The 17,708-nt window shown below is 40.3% G+C and overlaps 1 protein-coding gene across 1 annotated transcript in view; it reads left to right on the top strand.

The window, feature by feature from the left end:
- Positions 1-17,708, top strand: part of MYO3B (myosin IIIB) — a 307,149-nt gene that overhangs the window by 75,973 nt on the left and 213,468 nt on the right. Inside the window, 1 exon segment of the mRNA XM_054972682.1 lies at positions 10,767-10,922. Coding sequence (XP_054828657.1) covers positions 10,767-10,922 — 156 coding nt within the window.

Consider the following 17,708-nt stretch of genomic DNA (forward strand, 5'->3'; position numbering starts at 1 on the left):
GTGATCAGCTCATGTCTGATCAACACTTTTAAACATAGTATGTTCCACTGTTGTACGTATTCGTGGCAAAATCCTCAGACTTCCAGTAATTAAGCATTTCTGTTTCTAGTGAGGAGGACTGGAAATTCATGATTATAGTAACACAAGGGTGGATGAATACAGGCAGTGCATGTAATATGTATATTATATGCTTTATCTCTAATTAGCAGGTACTACACTGAATTCTCCCGTGTGGAATCTTTGAGAGCAATCCTAAGCAGATCTACTCAGAATCCTATTCAATGGGGCTCACTTTCTTAAGATTACGCTATAAGCATAGCATAAAGAACAATAAAACAATAGGAGTTGTTTACCATTGCATGCTCCTTGGTTGCAGAGACTGATGGGTTGATCATACAGGATGTGACACTATAGATAATGCTTTCTTAACACACAGTGATGCAGTGCGTCCTATTCAATGACAACTGGGAACAAAAAAGTCTGACAGGCACATCTGCCATTGATTTCCTTCATTTATTTTTCACAACAGCAGTTTGAGAATGGGCATGTACAGAAACAGGGGAGCAGGTGTGAGGGAGCATGCCCGTAACAGCATCATTTTTTCAAAATGGGATTCCCGATGCTGCTTGTTCTCTGTCACCTGGCTGCAGCATGTGATAGGCCCATGTGACTCAGGGATACGTTTGACAGAGGCACGGATGAGCCTTCTCTGGCAGATGCTGCATGTGAGAAGAAAATATGAATGGGAAAATTGTAATCATTTAGAGTTCTTTCCACAAAAAGGTTGTTTTTCAGTTTTGTCTGTCATGAATGCTGTTTCATTCCTCCCACTCCTCCCTCCATGCAACTCATGAACGAGCTGGCTTGGTGGGTATGACAAAGATTAAATTACTGGGTTTTTAGAATCCAACCCCCACTGAAATGGATTAAATATTTCTGATGAGGCTGGGATATTAAAGGTTGTTGATGCATTGCTCAGTCATTGGTATGATCGTGTGCTAAAATTCCTGTTTAAAAAGTTAAGTAGAATTTTGAAAAGAGCTTGCTCGGTAGTACCAAAGACAGAAATCCTGTTTAGTACTGTCTGTGTATGGGAAAAAAGGTTTCCACATACTCTCAGCTGTCAACATTAGGATCGGCCTTGAGGGAGCATGGTGTTTTCTGCTGAGCATGACTGAAGGGTTTAATGGAGAGGGAAATTACCATTCACGTAGTAACTGATTTTGCAAAAAGCTCTGCCATCTTGCCCACTGCAGATGGGACTTCTGTTGCTGTTGTGTCCCACCTAGCTCTGCCAAGAAAGCCACTCAAGACTACAGTTGCTATTGGCAACATCTAGCATAGTGTTACAGAATTGACTAGAACTAGTTGGAGCAGTCTGATGTACTGGATAGAGTGATGGACTTACAACCTGGGAGACCCAAGTTCACACCCCTGCTGTGCCTCTAACATGAAACTCTTTGGTTGACCTTGGCTTAGTCATCCTTTCAGCTTGATCTACCTCACATGTTTTTGTCAGGATAAAATAGCACTCCGTTCCTTGGAGGAGAGTCAGGGTAGAATTGAATGAAACAGATATTCATCACTGACTTCAGTTTCTAATCCTCATGGTTGCTTGCAGAAAGACAAGGTTATTCACATGAAGGAGATGCCATAAAATAGAAATCCTAGCTATAATCATCATCCCTGTAAATAGTTTTGGAAATTTCAGAGTTTTTAGTTCTCTGTCAAACATTTTTAAGGATGCAACATTTATGTGTGATCTGTACAACATTTATGTGTGATTTGCGGTGCAGCTTGTTATATGGTTTCCGTAATGGCTGAAATAAATTATACACAATCAGTGAAGTTCATGGTCTCAGCATGAAAGGTGGACTATAAATGAAGCAAATTAAAACTTGTGTTCAAATGAATGTGGTGTGTACGTGTATCTGTGGCTCGTAGTTCTGAAAGCGTTGTTCATCTGTGCACTGGGCCATTCAGATGGTGCAATCTGTTAACGGTGCAATCTTAAACAGGGTTACATCCTTCTAAGTGCATTGACTTCAAAGAACTTAGTATAACTCTGTTTAAGATTGCACTGACAGTCTGTCATTAATGTCCACACTCACTGCGTATATCTACTTAAGTGGATGACTTTGGACAGGGTTCATTGAAAATGAAAAGTTTAAATACCCTGTGATGTCATGGCATCACGACGATGTGCTAGGAATTTCCTAATTCTCTATGTAACGTGTCCTTAATGAATAACTTTCTCCCTTCCCTATTTAAAGAAAGAAATGTAAGCATTGTTCTCTCAGTGCTGGCCACCATAATGAATACTGCACTAGAAACTGGGTTTGGGGTGGGGGGGGATGGCCGTGGAGGTCGTTTCTGACAAGCTAAGCCACCACCTCTAATTCTACCCATTTATTCATTGGTAAATATTTGGTCGCATCACAAGATGGTTGATGAATAGCTTTCCCTTTCAATCTTCTGATTTGCTGGCTGCAAATGGCAGCTTACATTGTGAAGGCACAGCTATTCCCACAATGTTATCATCTCAATGCAAGCAGCCAGTGGGTGTTTAGAGGCTATTTGAGTCAGACCTGTGCATTTCTTGTTCCTGCCTAATAAATGCTTCATCTTTGCCTGTAATTGTGACAGAATGAAATTGGTATTTAGGAACCTGGATGTTGGATTTCAGGAACGGAACAGACAGCAAATGGCTGCAACCTGCATTTAATGTAGTGGCACTAATGAATTCTAGGGATTAATTTTCAGCTAAGAAAGCATGGGGTAAGGTGCAAAAATTTCAATGGATTGACTTTCATCAAGGCCAATATGTGCAGCAGGTTTTTTTCAGTATATTTTTACTTTTATTAGTTACAGTCATAAACCATCAAGATTTTATAACCATAATATTAGGAAATGTGAATATTGGTCAGTATCATGTCATTACATCATGATTTGTGGAATTAAGTGGGGGAACTGTAAAACACTATGCATTCTCTCTCAAACCCACATATGTGGAGCATCAAAACGAAACAATATCTATAACTGTAGTTGCTATGTTGGCTGATGAAGTAGCCAAAAGTGAATCTTTAAGATGTAATCCTATATCTTGGTTCTACATACACGCAGCTTATGTGGTATAACAAGATGTTGGATTAAAGACTTGATGCCTACATGTTGGACTTCTTGTGCACACAAGGAGCTCTTCTTTTATGTATATATTATTTATTTCAGTGCAGGAGGATTGTAAATAGATAACCAAATGGTTTTAGATAATGATAGGTTTTGTCATATTAATAACATAATTTTGTATATGGATAACATTTTTGCAGTATAGAGCTATTGGACAGACAACTATTAAATAATAATATTAATCAGGACATGTATAGTCTGACCCTATGCAGGCTTACTCAAAATTCAATTTGAGTTCAGTAGGACATATTCTTATGTAAGCATTCACACGATTGTGACCTTAGACTCTGTTGTTCGTTTGTTCCTCCTTCCCCCATGAACAGTAGGAGTGACTGTTATCCATAAACGTTTTTACACCTGCAGTAAAATGTTGTGATAACTCCTCTGCTTTGATTTGGGCTATTTTTTAAAAAAAGATTATAGGAAAAGATTGACAGAAGGAAAATGGTTCCCTTTTTGGAATAAATAAATGATACCCCACCACAAATAACAGAAGCAGCTTTAAGAAATGAATAACCTGTCATTGGCTGTTGTGGGGGTTGCTAGGCAACCAAACAGTATTGCCAGCTTTGAAGACTTGATTTCTGTCAGTCAGATGCAGAGGGAGGGGACAGGGCCCTTTCCAGGCCTGTTTTGGTCAGGCTGAACAGCAACTATTGGCAGGCCTGGCTGCTGCTTACTCATAAACATCAGCAGCCATTGCACAAAAGCTAGTGTGGTGTAGTACTTAAGAGTCAGGAACCAACAAGTTTGAGCCGGCAAGAAATTATGCAGAAACGATTAAAAACCATGGAACAAAATTAAAAACCGTGAGACTTAATAACATCAGTTGCAGAGAGTCAGGAAATTGTTGGCACATATACAAGAACCAAATCTCAAAATTGATTGCACATATACAGAAACCAAACACGTTTTAGCTCTCTGGCCCTAGCTCAGTGGTCTAATTTGTTATTACACACACATAAAAATTGTGGCTCATAAATATAAAATGTTGCTGGTTCAGGCCTGGTAGTTTAAATATGGAACCTAAAATTAAAAATAGAAATAAACATATTGGTGTCAGTTAATATTGGTGTAAGTCCAGAATGCTGTCAAAATATTACTATATATAGTTAAACTAAAAACAGCACTTACATGTATAGCTCCCAATATAAGTCACTTGTTGTTAATATCTACTTGGGTGGCCTCACTCCACAGAAGTGGAGCTCAACAAGCATTCTGTGAAAATACATAGTAAGAGCATATAATCATTATATAGTTCCATGACCGTTAAATACTATACAATGCCCCTATACACAATGTAAATTATACCATTTTTTAAAATTATATACAGACCTGTCCCGAGCCGGAGTTGTAGTACTTAAGAGTTTCAGACTAGGCTCAGGGAAACCCAGGTTCAAATCTGCAATCTGCCATGGAAGCGCAGTAGGTGACTTTGGGCCAGTTACACCCTCTTGTCCTTGTAAGTCCCTGCTTGTAAGTTTCTACTTGTCTAATTTATCTGTACTCTGACCTGGATAGCCTAGGCAAGTCTGATCTCATCCGATCTCAGAAACTAAACAGGGTCAACCTTGGTTAGTAACTGGATGGGAGCAGGGCTTTTTTCCTGGGAAAAGAGGTGGTGGAACTCAGGACTGCACAATGACATCACTTTGGGTCAGCTGGAAAAAGGGGGGAGTTTTTTAAAGTTTAAATCGCCCTCGGCGAAAATGGTCACATGGCCGGTGGCCCCATCCCCTAATCTCCAGACAGAGGGGAGTTGAGATTGCCCTCCGCACCAGGCTGTACTCATAACAAGTACACTTATATGGGAATAAATCCCATTGAAATCAGTGAGACTTAGTTCTGAGAAACCTGGAGTGTAAATCAATCGCTGACTGTGGTGCTACAGACGTCATAGTAATTTTTGCTTCATCTTCTTGTTAGCGTTATTGCCAAGTACTCACTGAGTATGTATGTAAATGTAATTTTATATAAATTGCTTCCTTAAATGTCAGACTTCCAAATATGCTGCTTTGTGTTTTACACACATTTGATGATGCAATGAGGCCAACTAAAAGTATCTATAGAATTCTAAGAACAGGTGCACAAACAGCAGATCAGAGTTCCAAATTTTTCTAGTGCAGGTGGCAGGTAGGAGAACACGTACATGAATTGCATCCATGAAAACAGTGGATGTCAGACAGAGGATAAGATTAGAACTATTTCCTTTGAAATATAGTTTGTCTCTCACATGCACACACGTGTACACATGTACACACACACACACATAACAGATTCAAACAGTCTAAGAACAGTTTTACTAGTGATTTACTATTTGTAGACTAATGTTCACCCTCTTACAAGAGAAATCAGCATATAAACCCAGAACAGCATAGTCTGAATGATAACAGTCACTATGATTTTTGCAGTCTTTTCTTAATGCTTTGTGACGATTGTCCTTATCACTTTTTGACTGCTTGGGTAGTTAGAATTACTGCCTCAGTAATTGTATATTTGTATAATTGTATTTGTATAATATATTTGAGAATATAATTCTATATTTGAAAATGCCTGCTTCCACATTTTTCCCAACATGGAAAGCAACAAGCCCCTTCATTAAAGGGGAATGTCTTGCCACTGCTATACATGATGTGGTGACATCTAGATCAGTTTACCACAATGCAGTCTATGTAGGGCTACCCTTGAAGACTGTCCAGAAACTACAGTCGGTGCAGAATGCTGCAGCCAGAATGCTGACTAGAGTGGGTCATATGAACTAGATCACTCCAATCTACACTGGCTCCCAATTTGCTTTCAGGCCCAATTCAAGGTGCTGGTATTGACCTTATAGACCTATACGGCTTGGACTCAGAACACCTTAAGGACAGCCCAGCTTTGGATGCGCCTACCATCTGAGGTTAGATAGGTGGCAGCCAGAGAACCTGCCTTCTCAGTTGTGGTGCCAAAAAATTGGAACTCCCTCCCCAGAGAGTTTCATCTCCCCCCCCCCTCATCTGCTGCCTCCCTCCTGAGGGTTAAGACTTTGTTTCATTTGACATACCCCTAGTAACTGCTACTGACCTTCCACTCTGTTCCTGGTGTTGTGTATTTGTGTTTATTGAATTATTTTTGTACTATTTAAATGTTTTAAATTTAAATTGGTTTTAAAAATGTTTTAACTTTTTAGTATATTTATGTTCGCTGCCTTACGGACCCTATTTGGGTGTAAAGGAGGCATAAAAATGCTTTAAACAATATATTACATTACATTAAATGTTCACACAATGGCTTGTTCTACAGCAAGCAAATTACTGCAGAGGTCTCAGGTAGTGGATTTTGGATTCCATCTCACATATCTTCCCTCTCATCATTACCCCAACATCTTTATACAACATTGCAGCATGCTGCAAGTGCCAAACAGGGTTTCCTGAACTCCCATGAAGTTTTCGCAAGCCATCTTGGCAATATGTAGCTTGCTGTGTTCATGTTTAAAGATGCTAAGGCGGGTGAGAAGGGGAAAGAGCTTTATCTATTCTCCTGGGTGGTACAGTGTGGCAGTGGTGAATTGTATAAATGCACAGACATGTTTTATATCATGTTCCTGGAAGCTGTGTAACCATGTTTTCTTCCTCTATGTGAATGTAGCCATGGGAACATTCTGTCTAGGAGATTTTAGTGTGCATATGTATCTCACGCATATAAGATTTATATCCCACCTTTCTTCCCAATCTGGGTTACCAAGGCAGTCTTGGTGGCCACTGAAAGTCTGTATGTTTAGGAATACTCTTTCGCTTGCATCATATCAAAAGCTGAATAAGTTCTGACATTCAAAACAGGTTATAAAGGGAAGGCGTTATTGAAATATATATGCAATAGGGTTGCCATTCCCCTGCTCCGAGTGGGGGATGCCCCGATCCCACCCTCCTGTCCCACGTCCACTTACTTGGCAGGCGGGGGACACACTCCCTGGGGTGCCCCCTCCCTGGGTGCAGAGTGTGCTCCCATGCCATGAGAGCAGGTGGCGTCGGCATCAGAGAGAGAGCCAGCAGCGGTTGCAAGAGCACACTGCTCTCACTGCCACCGCTGCAGCCGCTGCGGTTCACTCTGTCACCGTGGCCACTGCCGCCCCTATGCAGCTGGTGCCGGCAAGGACAAGGGGCGCTGCGGTGGTGGTGGTGAGAGAGCGAGCTGCAGTGGCCATAGCCTGCTCTCTCTCTCTCCGCAGCTGCCGCTGTCCCTGTGCCGCCCACGGCAGCAGGGACAAGGGGTGCGGCGGCGAGAGAGAGTGCTGCCTGCTCTCTCTGGCCCTCCCCAGCACACATGACATCGTCATACTGGGGTGCCCTTTGACCCTGCGTGGTGACATCACTCCCAGAAGTGACATCATTGTGCATGCTGGGAGCATGCGCACACGCGCTTCACGCACACACGGTCACAACAACAAGAGCACCGACAGGGTAGGAGCCAGCATCCCAGTCTCCCGCTGGGAGACTTGAGGGACCTAACCACTAACAAAAACAAAGGCTATGGGAAAGACTGTAGAAAACCGTTGCCAAGAGGGTCTCCCCAAAAATTTTAAACTGTATACAAAATCCAATAGTGTCTGCTTACTGCTAAATCACTCTTCTAACATCATATATGAATCACAGCCACTAGCAAAAACTATTTTATCTATCACAATGAATACTTTAACCAATACACAGTCTACTTAAACCAATACACAGTCAATGAATAAAGAACTACATGTGGAATTGCATATGTACAAATCAATACAGAACAATGTCTCTCTGTCTGTGTCCACAAGTTGCCCGTAATATGTTCTCAACTCCAAAGAATGTTCCAACCTGATAGTCAACATTCAAGATGTAGGGGAAGGTCCTCCTTTAGGTGGGGAACAAAAATTGCTAGCGTTTTGTCGGGCTGGGAACAGTGTCCTCCTTGTAACTCCAGGGGAAAGAGTGCAACTTGGAACACGTCTGCTGTTGTGGAGGCAAGGGGATTCCTTTGCACACTCAAGCCTGTGGATGAAAGAACATGGATTTGCACAGCACAACAGCACTTTCTTCACTTCTTCCCCATCTTGAATGCTGACTATCAGGTTGGAACATTCTTTGGAGTTGAGAACATATTATGGACAACTTGTGGACACAGACAGAGAGACATTGTTCTGTATTGATTTGTACATATGCAATTCCACATGTAGTTCTTTATTCATTGACTGTGTATTGGTTTAAGTAGACTGTGTATTGGTTAAAGTATTCATTGTGATAGATAAAATAGTTTTTGCTAGTGGCTGTGATTCATATATGATGTTAGAAGAGTGATTTAGCAGTAAGCAGACACTACTGGATTTTGTACACAGTTTAAAATTTTTGGGGAGACCCTCTTGGCAACAGACTTGAGGGACCTGGCAACCCTAATATGCAAACATGTTTTTAAAAAAACCCACTATTTTTATTCTGGGTTTGTTTTCAATAAATAGCTGTTATTTAAAGTCTTAACGATTTTAAAACAGTATGCAGTTATTCTCCTATTCTGATAAACTTTTTTCCCAAAACATAAAATATAAGTTTGTAGAGATTTACAAATACAGTATTCTACATATGGTCACACTTCCTTTAAAAAAAAAAGATGGGTAACAAAACAATAGAAACCAGAACATATAAAAGCCAAGTGATTGATTTCTTTTCATGGGAAGGCGGCAGTAGAATTTATAACCTCTGCAGTAGGAGGATGGGTATAAAGTAGCTTTTTATTTCTTTAGTTTTTGTGTCAAGAGGTGCCAGTTTGGACAGACACCAAGAGTCTCTTGATCCTTTATAAAACTGCACATTTTCCAAGCTGTCATTCCTTGGAACAGTCAGAAGAACTCTGGGGGATCAAATACATGAAAATTACTCCGATTGGCAGATGCTGGATTATTCTAGGAAGCCTACTTTAATGTTGTTGGGGTTTTTTTTTAAAAAAAGCTCCCAGTGTGAGTCTGACCTTTGTGATGAGTGAGTATATTTTGTCCTTATGTTATTGTTGAGCTAGGCAACACGGATGCCGCATAAAGTGTGTAAATATAGGTGGTGTTGTGTTGCCACTGATACTGAGTATTTTAAAGATGTTGGTTTTATTACCTGGTTGCATATGATGTGTCCCACTTTTGTCCTGAAATAGTTTTCTAAAAATTTTTATATGAAACCATTGATTTATAGGAGACTGCAAAATGTGAAGTATAAAACTAAACCTGTTAACAGTAAATTTCTTCCTTTTTATCTTCTTGATATAACTGGTATGAAATTCTTGGAAATTATCTAATCACATATTTTAGAATCATTATCTTGCTGCATGAGAGTTTCTGTTCTGTTGCTTCTCAAATGATGGGCCATACAACTTTGCTAAGCCAAGTCAAATTTGAAAAACCAATACAAACAGAAATAACCTGGGGTGGGAGGTGTTTTAAGAAAGAATGATCTGTTTCTTCAGTCATTTTTATACTTGGTCCATATTATTTTAATTTGTTTTGGAAGTCACATTATTGGACATTTATTTAGACATAGTTCTTTGTGGTTGCACAGTATCAGATCTTAGAGTTCTAATGTAATACAGATTTTCAAGTAATATGCATAATTCTTTTAGTTCCCAACATCATGCCTCCTCTTCTACTGACAGAACATTTTTTCTAGGTTTTCCTTTAACCTTCTGGCAGCTTTTGAAATTCAGCCAATGCTTCATAACTTCCATCTAGCTCATGTTAGTTGTACCTAAGGCTGCAGTTCTGTTCATGCTTCCCTAGCGGAAAACCCTACTGAACTCAATGGGACTGAATAAACATGTACAGGATAAGGATGTGAATCCCACTAAACAGCTATCAGTACAACCCTAAGCAGAATTTTGCTCTTTTAAGTCCATAGAAGGGCTTAGATGGCTGTTGCTTAGGGTTATATTGTAAGGATCAAAGCAAAGTGCACACAGTAGCCATGGGAGGCCCCAATTCATATTGGAACTGTGGTATGGGGAGGATCTAATGACTCCTTAGCTATTTTCTCACCCTTGTTGGTTTTGACTGGCTTGTGTTATTTAACTTGCACTGAGATTAGTTATTACTCACCCAGGTGTCCTATTTAAGATGTGTGGAGAATTTTGGCCTTCTCAGATATCACAAAGGAAGTAACCGAACATTCTAAACTCTCTTAAACTATGTACTTTGTCATTTTGATTTTGTATGTAATTATTCACTAATTTGTAGATAGTCTGGGGTCTGAGTCTAGCAAGTAGTGGGACACTTAGAGTGCTTCTGGGGGTTAAATATCCTTAGAGACCTGCCCTTTATGCTTTGCTGGACATTGTCTACATACTCCTTCCCAGGAGATGAGACAAAGCCCCACCCATGGCTAAGGGGAGGGAGGACAATTTCATAGAGAGTAAATAATGCTAATCACAATGTAAGCTGGTGTACGAGAGCCAAATTTTTGGACCATTGCACAATCTATAAGGGGGAAAATTCAAATTTTTGAAACCAACAATTTGATATTTAACCCTGGATGAGATTATTTTGTACATAACTCTAGTCATTCAAGTATAAGTAAGCTGATTGCTGTATTTTGCAGGTGTCTTATTAAGGACTTTGAAAAACGTCCATCTGTCACCCACCTTTTAGAGCATCCCTTCATTAGACAAGCTCACGGGAAGGACATGGCACTCCAGAAGCAGCTGGCTAATCTCATCCAAGCACAACAACAACTGGGCACCGTGACCAAGACAAGGTACGATTTCTTTCTACGTTTCTCGACTGGGACACCTTGAGAAATATTTTGCTGATATGTATGGGAATCCCTACACAAAACTGCAAATGGGTACCCCCAGCCTCATCATCATGACCACATGGACCACATTGACAGTGCAGTTCTCATGCCCTTCAAAACCATTGGTATCAATGGGCCTAGAAGCATATAACTCTGCTTAGGAGGACTGCATGTTGAGTTTGGTAGATGCACATTGCTCAAGGCAATGTGTGTCCTTGCTTGTAGATATCAAATGCTAAGCCTATCTAGAGCTGGATTAGAGCCCTCATCTACAATAATTACTACATCCCATATACACAGAAAGCTTCAAGAGGGGAATTTTCACATTCATGTCTTGTAATGTATTATGCCATATACATTTCACATTCTCAAATCTAGCGCCAATAGATTTTGCTTCTAAAACATTATTTTTTAATGGATTTACTGTTAATACCAACTTCATGTTCATTTATCAGACCATAGACTTTTAACAGGGAACACACTCGTATTTTGTGATGGTTTTTTGTAGAAAAATCCAAACATGAATCATAAGGTGATAAATGGAAAAGAGAAAGAATGCAAAAAGGTAAGGTTATTATGCTTGCTTAGCTACTGCTTGCAAAGCAAATAACTTTGTCTATTGTTTAATACCAACCATTGTTTGTATAAATCTTGGTAATTTATATTTATCAGGAGAGTCTTCTTTTCAGGTATGATTTGGGGCTAACTACAGGAGATGTCTCTTGGTTTTGTGGCTGTCCAGTGGGTGGCAGGATTTCACCATTTTAAAAGTGAATTTAAATGCAAATGAACGCTCTTCCTCCGCTCAGCCATCATTTTGTAATATGAAATTTGTCTAGTGCTAGATAAGCTGTAAACCATTATTGTAAATAAATACCTGCTAATGTTGATGAAGAAAATTAAATGTCACAATTCATAAGTCATAAAAATGTATGTGCATATCCAGATGGAATGAATGTGCCATTTGAAAACCAAGAGGCTTAAAGTAAAACTTGGGGAGAAAAAAACTGCACAAGGTAATAGAAATTGTTTCAAGGTGAGCTTGACTTTCCCACATTTCACTGCAAGGGGGATTATTTGCACTCTCTTCTAAAGCAAGAGTCTGAATGGGACAGATTTGCTGCAGAAGTCGGGCCTTTTATGTATCTCTTGTCTTCCCGACACAGGCAGAGGGAGGGAGAATCTCCACCCTGTTGACAGCAATTCTGTGCAAGTGTTAACAAAAATCTGTCACAGAGTGAAAACTTGGTGTAAATCTCAAATGACCAGGTTATGGTGTGATAACAGCACTGCGAGAAAAAGATGGGAGTGTGAACTCTCCTTTCAGCACAGAAAATAATAGCCTCTAAGCAAATACTTTTTAAAAGTACTGTACATGTTTTCTTTCAAAAGTGCTCTTCTGACACTGGAAAATTGAGCAATACAAATTCTAATAGGCATTTTATTTATACATACATGCATGCATGCATACGTACATACGTGTGTGTGTGTGTGTGTGTGGTATAGTGTTTGGAGTGTTGGACTAGAATATGGGAGACCCAGGTTCATATCTTCTACCGTGGAAACTTCTCGAGTGACTTTGGACCAGTCACATACACTTGTCCCCAAACTACCTCACAGGGTTGTTGTGAGGATAATATGGAAGGGAGCAGAACGATGTATGCTACTTTGGGTCTCTGTTCGGAAGAAAGGCAGGGTATAAATGAAACAAATAAGTAAAGAAGAAAAAATAAAGGAAGAGATAAGGAGAAGCCGGTCTATAAGTGTAGCAGATGACAAGGGCCAAGGTGGTAGAATGGACAGTTCCACTTCAGACAACTAGTGAGGGGTGTACCATTTTTGAATGTTCCCCATGTGAAGACACCTACCAACCTACCTAGTAAAACCTTACAAGTAACATTGTAGCTCTGTCTCTCATATGCTAGTTTTCTACTTTCAGAGAAGCTTTCATGAAGAGGATCCTTACAAAATGCAATCCGCACTCTGAAGTGGTGCATTCCATTTTACCACCTCAAGACTCTACCATCTAATTGCCATATCTCTTTCAGCTGCATTTAGAGAGCAGCTTTTAAAAAACAGATTTTGCTGTTGCTCTCCGAGGTAAATGCCTACATTTATTTGATAGAATCACAATTTGAAGTATTTTCTATGAAGTATTTAACACAGTGGTTCATTCCAGACCAGGAACCTACTTTAACCCCTAGGTAGCAGCCTGGAATTCATTGAACTACAAGCACACATCATCTCAGGTGACGTCAGTGTCACCTGACATGAAGGGGAGGAGCCAGAGGAGATGCCAGGGTCACCAAATCTTCTTGTGTTAAAAGAAGGAGTTCTCTCCACTATTGCCTTACTGTCCTGCTTCTTCTCTAAGCATACAAAGAGAGGAGGGACATAGTGCCCTTGCTCTCTATGCATATGCCTTAGTACCAGGTCTTTCCAAAAAAGCAACGAAGATGGCAGCTCTGTTCAGACTCATGACTGAGCAAATAGAGCCCCATGACCCAGTTGAAGACACAGACCTGTGGTATAGAGACCCCAGGTATAATAGAATGCTATGCTTCAAGTCTTGAGTGCCATTCAGTTCTGTAAATGGCTAGAGAATCTGATGTCCCTCCATAGCACACAGTTGCATTTTAATACACTGTCACTAACTAGAAATCTGGTTAAAGTAAGGGGGCCAGCCCCCCCCCTTTTCATCCTGCCCCCTAACAGGCTGGCAGAGAAAAGATGGTGGGGGCTCATCAGCATTGCGCTGACATGTAATGTCACTTCTGGCCAACCTCACCCCGCATAGAAGTGAGGTTATCGCACCAAGGCAACATTATAGGTTTCACCTCAAACTCTATGGTTTAGCCTTAGAATTTTGGGTGAATCCCAGGGCAGTGTGCTAGTGTGACAACTTCATTTCTATTTTTTCAGGATGGTTCACACATGTACTAACCTAAGAGCATATTGGAATTTAGTACATATTTGGCTTGGCTTTCAATTCAGTGCCATGTTGCTTTATCAGAGGCCATGATGTATGTTTTACTGGACTGTACTACTTCAAGCTGCTGGTGGAAGATTGAGAATTTCAGTACTTCCCTCATAAAGGAAGTTATCTACACATACAAAATTAGCATATTAGGGAAGATAGAAGAATTTTTTAAACTTATGACAGTACTCCTACTTCCTATTAAGGGGCCTCTGATCCTTTGTTATCTAAAAAGCTAAATGTACTTATGTTAAAGCCTGAGACACTTCCATACTTTAGAGCTATTCACATAAAGGTGTTGAAATACGTTGCAGCGCTACAACTGAAGATCACGTTTGTCAAAGCTGCATGTTGCATGGATGACCCATGGATCCAGATTGAGTACAGTTACAGACACAATATTGGATCCATGTATCAGAACACTTTCCCAGTGTTTGACATGACAGACATCTTTGTATCTATTCTTGATTAAGGGTGTGCAGGAGGGGGTTGATTCGGGTTTCCCGCTTTGGGTTTACCCGAAGCAGGAAATTTTTTTGGAAATACCTTAATTCCGAAGCCGCTTCGGATTTAAAGTACTTTACTTGCTTCGGTATGCTCTGTAAATATTTGGAGCATACTGAAGTGAGGGGGGCAACTCCTCCCCCTACCCCCACCCCCTGGGGCAACCCTTCAACCCCCCACCCCCCTGGGGAACCCCCCCCATCCACTTACCTTACCTGGAGGGAGGGTCAGCTGTGCTGCGAATCTTTCCGGATTGGGTCCGATTCGGGTAATTTACCCGAATTAGAAACCCGACGCGCACAGCCCTATTCTTGATCTTTGTTTTAAAAGTATCTACCCAAGGATTTTATTTGGGAACATTGTTTGCAAATAAATTAAGAATACTCTATACAACTTCAAGTAAAGGGTCCCAAAGCTTTTGAAGATCTGATGAGAGCCAGTGTGGTATAGTGATAAGTGTATGGGAGTAGGATATGGGCAACTTGGGTTCAGCTCCCCACTCTGATAGAAAAGCTTGTTGGATTTGGGTCAGTCACTCTCAGCCTAACCTACCTTATGGGGTAGTTGTGAGTCTAAAATTGAGGAAAGGAGAACAATATTATATGCTTTTGGTCCCCACTGGGGAGAAAAGCAAAGAAGAAATATCTAAATAATAAGTAAATGTAGTCTTTTTAAACGGCCTTCCAGTTTACAAAAATAGATCTTGTGCACATGCAGGCTGGCATTTGCAAATGCCTGAACAGAGATTTGCATGTGACATCTATTTGATTCATTGCATAGCAATGTATTATATTGCAGTTTTCACTTTTCATATCTACAGGGCTGACCAGCTATCAGTCATGTAAGGATTTTCAATGGCAGGAATTTCCCCAGGCCATAGTGCTGTTAATGGAAATACCATCTGATGAAGGTCTGTGTAATCCCATGGGAGAACTCTGCTTCATACATATATATTGATATTATGATGCTTAGGACATATAGTCAAAGCTGACGTCTTAATCGTGTGTGATCATACCGCAATAAAAAGCATTTGAACTTTGCTGGAAGTTTGATACCGTTGCTGCAATTAAAGTAATGGATTCTGCTCAGCGTTTACTTGTCCTCTACCAGCCAGTTGCTTTACCGCCGGTGCATTTATATTTTAAATCTTTTTTTAAAAAAAAGATTTTCATTTTAAAAAAGATATCACAGTAGAAAGTGCATAAGTACTTATACAAGCACAACATTTAAAATTAGATTAGACGAACAGAAAGATACATTCAGAATATGTAACAGCACAACTAAATTGTATAACAACTCTCATTCCCTCTCTTTAGTTACTTATACCCAAACTTTAGTATCAATAATTTTTAATTAATCATTTCTCCTGTGTTTTATCTTATCTTTGTAACAAATTAACTTAATCTATTTTAGTTAACCTGTATTTTAATTCTTGTCATAGCTATTCAGCATCAGATATTGAGCACGAGACTACAGTACCTGTGCAGATCTCAATATATCTAACTAAATTTTTTTTAAAAAGTATATGGGACTATATTCTGTATGTCTTCCTAGAAGGGATGGACCATCTAAAGAGGCCAAAGTCTGCTTCTAACGTCACCTACTCCCTTCTTTGACTTAGGCTGAGAAATGGTGAATTGCCAAAGTCCCTTGCTCAAAGCCCAGGCTTTAGCACCAAAACTGCCTAAGGAGCCCTGCTTGCTCTCTAGGCCCTCTCTCATTAGATGGCTTTTTAATACAATAGTCTGGCATTAGCAGGGAAGGAGGTCTTACAATTAAGGCCAGTTATTCTGCCAATTCCAATTCCTTCTTGAAAGCAATTACCTGCAAAGAAACTAGCTTGTAACCCAGTTTGTAATTTCCTCTGTGCACTCTGCTAGGACTCACAGATAACGTCAAGTAAAAACCAAGAATAACTCTTGGGTTGTAAAATGATGGGCATACAGAATTAAATGTGTTTAAATGCAATTCTGCCCAACATCTGGGTAAATACCAAGGGAAAAATTGCAAACCTATAAAGCTTTACCTATGGGCAAGAAAGCTGCCATTTGAAAGTCTGATTACATTGCAAACACAAATGATTATACTGAATTCTTATTACAGTCATGGCATGCATGATGTTGCAATTACAGCTGCAGCCAGTGTTATCACTGCAAAATGTCATGCCTGCGAAATGTACTCATGTGGAAGTCTCTGGCAAGATCCTTAATGGATTAAACAGTCAGCATCTGAACTGAACTGCAAGTGTGGTTCACTACTGTAATTAAGGTCATTGGGTCTGTTCAGTTCCCCTTGTGCTGAAGATTTTCCTTGTTAAACCTAGCAATCCTATCTCTTTCAGAGATAATGAAAGAAAGGATTTGGATCAGATTTCTTCTGTGCCTCTTTTAAACAGACAGTGTTCTTTGTTAACCTTTTCTGGGGGCAAGGACAGCATGGGGGGAAATGAGGACTTTGGTGCTAAAGGCTGCAGGGCAAAAAAATTTAACTCTTACCAAAATAGTTCGTTTGGAGATGTGGCAGTGTAGATTTTTCATAGCCATGAAGATGGAAAATGGCCTCAGCTTTGGGGAGCACGGGGTAAATCCTGGGGAGCACGGGGTAAATCCTGGGGAGCATGGGGTAAATCCGGGAGCACAGGGTAAATCCTGGGGAGCACGAGGTTTTTCTGCTTGATTTCACCAGGTTCTCCTCCTCACTGCAACTATCTTGTGTGATTTTTTTTTTCATGCGAGTCCCCTCCATCATCTTTAGAGACTCCTCCTCCTTTTACTCCTGGAAGAGCTGGTTAGATCCAACTCCTTATGCATTGTCAATATAAGCCTACTAAGTTTATGCCCATGCATTTATTTCCCTGAAAAGGCTATACAAAGCTTTATCTTTAAGAATGCAACTTTTACTAGTCTGCATAGGAATGACATTTTACCTTTTATTGTAAGTGTACACACTCCACTATTTATGCCATGCTCGACTGGCCTGAGATATTTTGGCATCTAAATTAAAAAAAAGATTTCTCCCCATCTGATCCCTGCTCTGTGGACATACAGATACTGGAACTTGGAGGTCAGAAAATTGCCCCCTGCCAGGAATCTGTTGTTCGAAGCAATAGTTTCACATGAAGGCTAAGCTTTGCCCTTATGTCATTCCTCCCTCACTAGTGTACAGGCTGTTTCCAGGCCTAGGACCTTCAAGGCCAAACATTTCAGATGGTGCAGAATGCAGCAGATAGCCTCTTGCTTGGGATGAGCACATTGTGCCAGGTGTAA

This window comes from Eublepharis macularius, chromosome 2 (assembly GCF_028583425.1).
Source record: "Eublepharis macularius isolate TG4126 chromosome 2, MPM_Emac_v1.0, whole genome shotgun sequence".
NCBI lineage: Eukaryota > Metazoa > Chordata > Lepidosauria > Squamata > Eublepharidae > Eublepharis > Eublepharis macularius.